This window comes from Triticum urartu, chromosome 4, assembly GCF_003073215.2.
Source record: "Triticum urartu cultivar G1812 chromosome 4, Tu2.1, whole genome shotgun sequence".
Lineage (NCBI taxonomy): Eukaryota > Viridiplantae > Streptophyta > Magnoliopsida > Poales > Poaceae > Triticum > Triticum urartu.
In genome coordinates this window covers 577,569,675-577,578,318 of record NC_053025.1, presented here as the reverse complement: position 1 = coordinate 577,578,318, position 8,644 = coordinate 577,569,675, and the positions used below count along the sequence as shown (strand labels likewise).

Genomic DNA, 8,644 nt, shown 5'->3' with positions numbered 1-8,644 from the left:
GATCTTTCATAACAAGATTCAACAAAGTAGTATTAATTTCACAAGATTCAACATCGGTAAGAGGAGCAATCGGAGTGCTAAGGAAATCATTATTATTGGTATTGGTGAAGTCACATAATTTAGTAGTATCTTGAGCCATCGCGACAAACAAGCAATCTAACACACGAGCAAACAAAGAGCAAGCGGATAAAAGAGGCAAATAGAGAGGGAGGATAGAGAGAGAGGGGGCGAATAAAACGGCAAGGGTGAATTGGGGGGAGAGCAAAACGAGAGGCAAATGGCAAATAATGTAATGCGAGAGATAGGGATTGTGATGGTACTTGGTATATTGACTTTTTGCGTAGGCTCCCCGGCAACGGCGCCAGAAATCCTTCTTGCTACGTCTTGAGCTTGCGTTGGTTTTCCCCGAAGAGGAAGGGATAATGCAGTAGAGTAGCGTAAGTATTTCCCTCAGTTTTTGAGAACCAAGGTATCAATCCAGTAGGATCCCACGCTCAAGTCCCTCGTACTTGCACAAAACGATAGCTACTCGCAACCAACGCGATTAGGGGTTGTCAAGCCCTTCACGGTCACTAACGAGAGTGAGATCTGATAGATAGAATATTTTTGGTATTTTTGGTATAAATATGCAAAGTAAAAATTAAAGGAAAAGTAAAAGGCAAAACAATATAAAAGTGATGGAGATTGATATGATGAGAATAGACCTGGGGGCCATAGGTTTCACTAGTGGCTTCTCTCAAGAGCATAAGTATTCTACGGTGGGTGAACAAATTACTGTTGAGCAATTGATAGAATTGAGCATAATTATGAGAATATCTAGGCATGATCATGTATATAGGCATCACGTCTGTGACAAGTAGACCGAAACGATTCTGCATCTACTACTATTACTCCACTCATCGACCGCTATCCAGCATGCATCTAGAGTATTAAGTTAAAAATAGAGTAACGCCTTAAGCAAGATTACATGATGTAGAGAGATAAATTCATGCAATATGAAATAAACCCCATCTTGTTATCCTCGATGGCAACGATACAATACGTGCCTTGCTGCCCCTTCTGTCACTGGGTAAGGACACCGCAAGATCGAACCCAAAGCTAAGCACTTCTCCCATGGCAAGAACTACCAATCTAGTTGGCCAAACCAAACGGATAATTCGAAGAGACTTGCAAAGATAACCAATCATACATAAAAGAATTCAGAGAAGATTCAAATATTATTCATAGATATACTTCATCATAAACCCACAATTCATCGGTCTCAACAAACACACTGTAAAAAGAAGATTACATCGAATAGATCTCCACAAGAGAGGGGGAGAACTTTGTATTGAGATTCAAAGAGAGAGAAGAATCCATCTAGCTACTAACTATGGACCCGATGGTCTGAGGTAAACTACTCACACTTCATCGGAGGGGCTATGATGATGTAGAAGCCCTCCGTGATGACGGCCCTCTTCCGGCCGAGCTCCGGAACAGGCCCCAAGATGGGATCTCATGGATACAGAAAGTTGCGGCGGTGGAATTAGGTTTTTGACTCCTGTTTTGATCGTTTGGGGGTATGTGTGTATATATAGGAGGAAGAAGTGCGCCGGAGGAGCAACGAGGGGCCCACGAGGCAGGGGGCGCGCCCTAGGGGGGCGCCCCCACCCTCGTGACCGCCTCTTTTGTTCCTTGGAGCAGGGTCCAAGTCTCCTGGATCACGTTTGGTGAGAAAATCACGTTCCCGAAGATTTTATTCCGTTTGGACTCCGTTTGATATTCCGTTTATCCGAAACACTGAAATAGGCAAAAAACAGTAATTCTGGGCTTGGCCTCCGGTTAATAGGTTAGTCCAAAAAATAATATAAAAGTGAAAAATAAAGCCCAATATAGTTCAAAACAGTAGATAATATAGCATGAAGCAATCAAAAATTACAGATACGTTGAAGACGTATCACTGCTCCATGCATGCACTGCTGGCCCACCTGCCGCCGCCGCTGTTCGTCGCTGCTACTGCTGAGTGCTGGCCATGGCCGAGCGGCTATTTGTGTGTGTGTGTGGGTGCAGTGCGCGCGTGTGTGGACGATTGTGCCCCTGGCAAATGGGGCCAGCACTGCTCAAGGCAACCTTGCTGCGTTTTGGTTTTCCACGCCGTTCTTCATTGATCTCTAATCTTGTTTCTGTGCAGGTCCCATCAAATCCGGTCACTCCGCCGAATCTGCTGTGGTGGTCGTCGATCTGCTGTTGTGGTCGTTGATTTACAGGTACATGTATATGTATGTTCAGCCCTCTTCTTGGCCGCTGGCTTCTCTTCATCTCTGACTTCCCCTTGTTTTCCTTGCAGATTCGTCCAATGTTGTTGGTGCCTCCTTAATTCTGATCCGGTTGCGTCTCCATTCATGGATTTGCAGGTTAATCCCTCTTCTCCCCCCTTTTCGGTCCTCTTCTGTTAGAGTGCTAGGCATACAACGGCAGGTCCAAGGGCTCTTTTAGGCTTGACCATGTCTTTGGCCGGCAAGGGCCTTTTGTTGTTTGTCTTGCCTCTGGTAAAGGCCAAAGGTGCTATTGGTTGTTTTTGGTGCGGTGTAGATTTATGTCTTTTTTTCTTTGTATGGTCCTGGTAGGGCCTGCAATTGCTGCTCCTCTGTTGGTGGAGTGTTGGTGGTTTTGTTGTTGTTGGTCTAGCTAGGTTCCAAGGAATGGGATATTTAGATTCATCTTGTTCTGTTGATGGCTTCTTATGCGGCTGCACATTGGATCTAGCTGTGTTCTTAATGAAATATGGCTTTGTTGTGTAAGAAAGAGTTAGGCCTGCTAAGTTTCTTGGGGTTGTGTGATGAGTACTATTCCTAGAGATGCTTTAGTGTTTTAGTGCTTTGATTGATATTTTGAAGAATAAATGGAACTGCTGAGGGCCAGAGCCTAAAACAGAGGAATGGAGTTCTTGGATCCATATGGTTTTGTAAAATAGAGAAATTGAGTTCTTGAGGTTATATAATAATTAGGCCTGCCTAGGAGGTGCTTCTCTGTTTTTTCCCTCTTTTGGTTAGTACTTTTGGATGAATAAATGGATCTTCTGAGAGATGACAGTTGGAATAAATTCAGCTGTCTTGGAGTTGTAGTATATGGATCTGGTGAGAGCTGAGGGCTAACATATATTATGTTGTCTTGGAGTTGTTTTTGCCATCTGATAAAGGACCTGCCCAGGAGGTGCGTTGTTGTTTCAATTGTGTTCCTTTTGATTGGTATTAGTTTGACGAATCAATGGATCTTGTGAGGGATGAATGCTAAAACGGATTCAGTCGTCTTGAGGTTGTAATATATGGATCTGATGTGAGATGTGGGTTAAAATAGATTTACTTATCTCGGAGAGTTTTTGATTTTTCTGTTGTGGTAAATGAGATAGCACGTTGCTGCATGCTTTTAGGTTCGTGATAGTTAGTGTGGGTCATTGAATTTGTGCTCTGCCGTGAAAATGCGCTGGTATGACCCTAGCCATGGTGGCGCCCCTCTTCCCACGTTTAGGTGCTTCCTCTCTCCATGCTCTTCCATCTGTTCATCTAACTTCCTCCCCCTCCACTCCTGGTCGAGGCACACGTCGTTGATGCTCTGCTATATGAAGCAACCTTCCACTTCAATTATTTTGCTTGGTGACAGATATAGTTCACTTTGTCTATAATCTTCTTTTCTTTTTTTCAGTTTTTTTCCAACTACATAGGTTAGTGTTTAGTCTCCAAGGAAGGTAAGTGTTTATTTATTCAACATTTAATAACGACATGTATTACATGATGTGATGCTTGAGTGTGATTTTGTAGGCAAGACATCAACAGAAAGGTGTTGGGATGTCACCTTTAGTGCCTAAATGCTTCTAAAGTTTCCATCGGCGTTCAACGGGGTTTTGGAGAGATCCTGACCAGCTTAACTGACAACCCCGCTTACTCCTGCAACGTAAGGATTCCAGGCAGGCCACTGATCTCCACTGCCGGCAATTTATTCTGTACTGTCACTATCCCATCTCCTGTTGTTCTATATGGTCCACGTAAAAGATGTTTTTGATGCATTGGTTATTTGTATTAGATGATTAGTACATCAGGAAATTGCACAACCTCCCCATCTTTCTAATCTAAATGATGGTAAGCACGAGTAGGCTTCTATGCCTACCAGACTACGTTTTTAAAGCGTCCCTAAGGCGACGCCTAGGCGTCGAAGCGCTCCCCCTCCGCTTTGGAAAATCGATCACTTTGGACGCCTAGGTGTCCAAAGCGCCCGCCTAGGCGTCGCCTAGGCGCCAAAGCGCCCCCCCTCCCTAAGGCGGTAAGGCGTCGCCTTAAAAACATAACTACCGGATCCAGTGTAAGATTTTTCTAAATTGATGTAGTTATAGAGCTACAGAATGGGCTTGGATGTAAGAAACCACAAATTTTAAATTAAAGCGAACCATGTTTCCGCTCTAGGTTATGTACTTACTCTGTTATCCACTTACCATGTTAATTCATATATCACATGCCGTGCTAGGATATAGGAGGCTTACATTGCATGCAGCAGAGCAGGTCGATCAGGCAAATCATCATTCGAAGTTTGGGTCGATGATGATGTGTAATAGACTCCTCATGCTGCTCTTGTGTTGTGGTGTTTGCGGCGGCGTCGCTCGTGGTAGTCATATACTGATAGTTGGTTTAATTCTGGTTAAAAGTGTCAGGCTTTTGAGAACAAGGTAATGTCACCTCTGAAACTTAGGTGTCTCTTTGTGCTCATTTTCAGATATATTGGTATTGCGCATATCTGGTCAAGGTGCCTGAAATTGATACTAGCTCTTAGCTCTGGTCAAGGAGTTACTCATTTGTCGGATGGCTAAATCTTGCTGTACATAAGGGTCAGTAGAAGAACTGTATTCTTACTGTGATGATGTCCATATGGCACACTCAATGGATATGTCCATCAACAGGTTTTTACAACGCAGAGAGTCAGGCGACAAAGCAGTCAGACCAAACTATCTCTATCCATATATATGTAGTCTGATGTTACGCCATAGCCGAACCATATACGTTTCTTATACTGCTCTGCTTTTGATGTATTAGACTTCTATCCATTGTAATGAACTTATTGTCGTGGGAGATCACTATGGCTTGATTATATGGTATGAAGTTTGGGTTTGGTTTTGAGCTCAGCTGTATCAATTGTACATGCTTACAACCATAGATACATGAGATAATTCATTGAGTGATTAAGCATAGTTTTGGATTTGGCGTGCTGGACCAATTAGATGGACACTAGATGGACTCTAGCACTTGGATACTAGTGTCGGAATGTCAGGCACCAGAAGGTTAAGCATCATCTTGTCTTGAACATATTATCACGCTGATCAGGTGTTAGTCTTCGACTTTTGTGGCCTCGGGCTTTTTCAGGACGAGAACGATTTTAGCCGGATGTGTTAGGTTTACGCAGTCCCCCGAAGATCGGCCAACCGCGGGAAGTAGGACTAGCAAGTTTTGAGCTTTGCTAATGCGTGAGAATCACCTATGTTTTCTTCTTTCCAGGATGTGGAGATTGAAGGTAGACAGCACAATCTCCTACTAATGCATTGTACTTGTTACTATAATCTCTCTTATTTCGTAATTGGTATAGAAAAACGGTAATGCAAAAAATCTGACGTCAATTTTTTTAAGCATGGAAAATTTAATTTTTTTATGGCAAATTTAGTTCACGAGCACAAAAATTCCCTGACAAAAAAAAAACTGAGACGGATTTGACATGCATATCAACTAAATTTGTCATCATCGGCAAACACATATTATCATAAAAAAACATTCGATTTGCCATTTTCAAAAATTTGACGCTGGAATTATAGTGGAGTATAGGGAAAACACCTTTGAGAACAATCACAGTATCCAGACTCTTATAAAATCACCAACATATATCATTCGGGCAATGATGACAAAAAAGACTGTGCGGACTTGCTTATTCCGGCGCTACTGTGTGCGGACTGCACGCAGACAGGTATTTGCCGTGCCTTACTCGCGTAACAAATTAAACGACGTGTACCAGTACTTAAAAAACCCATGCACATACTATATGCCGGGGAAACGTAGATTATTCAGCGGAGTACGCGCGCGGCTTTGCCTCGGACCGTCACACCCACACGTACGAGTGCTCGGTGGCCATGCATGTAGCTAGAGCGCCTTGAAGCCGAGGAGCTTCCAGGTGCTGGTGCGCGAGCCGGGCACGCCCCACACGACGCACTCGTACTGGCCCCTGCTCCCGCCGGGCGCCCTCGCCGCGGTCACCACGAGCCTGTAGTTGGTGCCGAGGCCGCCGCCCGCCGGCCGCTCCATCTCGCCGCGCTCCACCTTGACGAACACCAGGGTCGTCCGGCGCGTGATGTCATGCACGAGCACGGCGAACCGGCCCGCCTGCTGCACCACCATGCCGTTCAGGTCGCGATCCGGTATCGGCGCCCACGCGGCGTCTGTCGTCGCGGCGACGGCAAGCAGGACGAGGACCGCCACGAGCACAGCCTGCAGAGACCTCATAGTGGCGTGTCACACACTAGCACTGGTGTGCACTGGTGCAGTTTTCTTGTCGTACGTGGGTGCCTTTGCATGCCCCGAGGCCGGCGATCTTTATAGCGCGGGCAAAGGCGTCGAGCGATGCGCAAGTCTGAAGCTAGCGCCGACGCGAGCGACACGCAGCCGGACAGCGCTGCAAGAGTGCGTGCCATGGTCAACAGGTGATGGATGCGTCGCCACTTTTCTCTGGATCGTGCGACAGCGAGGCCAGTTTGATGCATGCCATGCGCCCCTGGAATCGAGGCCGGCCAGGGGATGACGAGAACTTAATTCCCGGAGGCGTATCTGGGAGATTGATGCAGTGCGATCGAAGGTACGTACGCGCGCACGCCATCTTTTCCAGGGAAAGGTCTGCATGCGTCCATGATCTTCAGCTCGATTTCTTGGCTCTGTAGGGCGAAGAGCCTACCGCCCATTTCTTCTAGGGCTTATTCCATCTGTGCCCCTAATTTCTTAGTTGTGCTCACTTTTCCACGCTTTAAATTTTTGCTCACTTTTCCCCATTCCCTTAGCTGAAACTCTCGCAAATGTTCATAACAGACGTTTGCCGTCTTGACCGTTAACTGACTTGTGGGGCCACGTTGGACTCTGTTGACTGTGGTTGTGGCTTCGTTGGTTGGGCCGTGTTTGTGTTCATAGGACGGGCCCGTTAGTTTGTTGGTAATAAATTAAAAAAGCCTGCTATCGATGGATGCAGCCTGCTATGCATGCTCGGCTTTGGCATCGATGTAGCCTGCTATGCATGCGAACACCGCCACGCACGCATCTAGTGACCTAGACCTAATAACATGCATGCACGCCGACACACACGCATCGATCCGTGCCGCACGGTTGCCGGTGGATTCAGTCGCTCCGCAGCGTCGTTTCACGCGTCGCAGGCATCCGTGTCGGTGGCAGAAGGGGCAGGCTGCACGCACGGTCGCGTCCATATGTCGAGGCATCGGTTCACGCCGCAGGCTGCACGCACGCTCGTGAATGGGAGGCAGGCAGCCGCCAACGCAGAGCACGCAGAAGGGGGAGGCAGGCAGCCGCCAACGCAGAGCACGCAAAGCACGCTCACATCGATTCACGTTCACACATTGATGATCGCATCGGTTCACGCACGCACTGAGTCACGATCTACGCCGTTTGCGCGTGTACCCACCTCGTCTCCCCGGGCTATTTAAACTGCCCTTCATTGCCTCTTCTTCTACAGATCCATCTGCGCCTCCAACTTCTCTTCTTCCCCCAAAAGCCAAAGTCGTTCCACTGATGCAGTACAACGGGTCGACGTTCCAAGCGCCGCCCACCATGGCGGAACGGCGGTACCCCGCCAACGTCGTCGTCGAGGAATCCCTCCGCGTGTGGGCCGACGTTCTCCCGCTGGAGGGGAAGCACTGAGCTTGCACGGGGGTTCCTCCGTGCGGGCTTCCACCACCTCCCGGCGGGCTTGCCGCCCATGTTCAACCTCGTGGAGCAGCGTCCCCACGCCAACGCTCAAGTGGTAGGGCTCGTCGTCCACTTCACCAACAAGTTCGATGCCTACTACCTGCTCGGCAAGGTGTATTGGTGTGGGTGCGAGTTCATCGCATTCACGACCTATAACATCTTCAGCGACTTCGAGAGCGTCTTCCCCGCTCGCAACCGCATGCACAGCCTCCCGTACTACCTCGGTGACAACGGCCTTGAGGAGGAGTACTGAAGCCGGCGGCGAAGAAGACGGTGAAGCCGGCGGTTAAGGTGAAGACGACGGTGAAGACATGGCGGTGTTGCCCTAGCTACCCTATCTATCTACTATGTAGTGTGAGTTTGGTGTGTGTGTTGCCCGAGCTACACTAGTAGAAAACGGGGCTTTGGTCCAGGCCGGGTCAGCCCATTAGTCCCGGTTCAGTCCAGAACCGGGACCAATGTGGGCATTGGTCCCGGTTCGTGAGCCCAGGGGGCCGGCCGGGCCACGTGGGCCATTGGTCCCGGTTCATCTGGACCTTTTGGTCCCGGTTGGTGGGATGAACCGGGACCAATGGGCCTCGCTCCTGGCCCACCACCATTGGTCTCGGTTGGTGGCTTGAACCGGGACCAAAGGCTCCCCTTTAGTCCCGGCTCATGTCACCAACCGG

At 48.1% G+C, this 8,644-nt stretch overlaps 1 protein-coding gene across 1 annotated transcript; it reads right to left on the bottom strand.

The window, feature by feature from the left end:
- Positions 1-5,851: 5,851 nt before the first annotated feature.
- On the bottom strand, positions 5,852-6,558 carry LOC125554216. Its single transcript, XM_048717802.1, has one exon. It carries the CDS (start codon positions 6,510-6,512, stop codon positions 6,153-6,155), a length of 360 nt encoding a protein of 119 aa, XP_048573759.1. The 5' UTR covers positions 6,513-6,558; the 3' UTR covers positions 5,852-6,152.
- Positions 6,559-8,644: the final 2,086 nt, after the last annotated feature.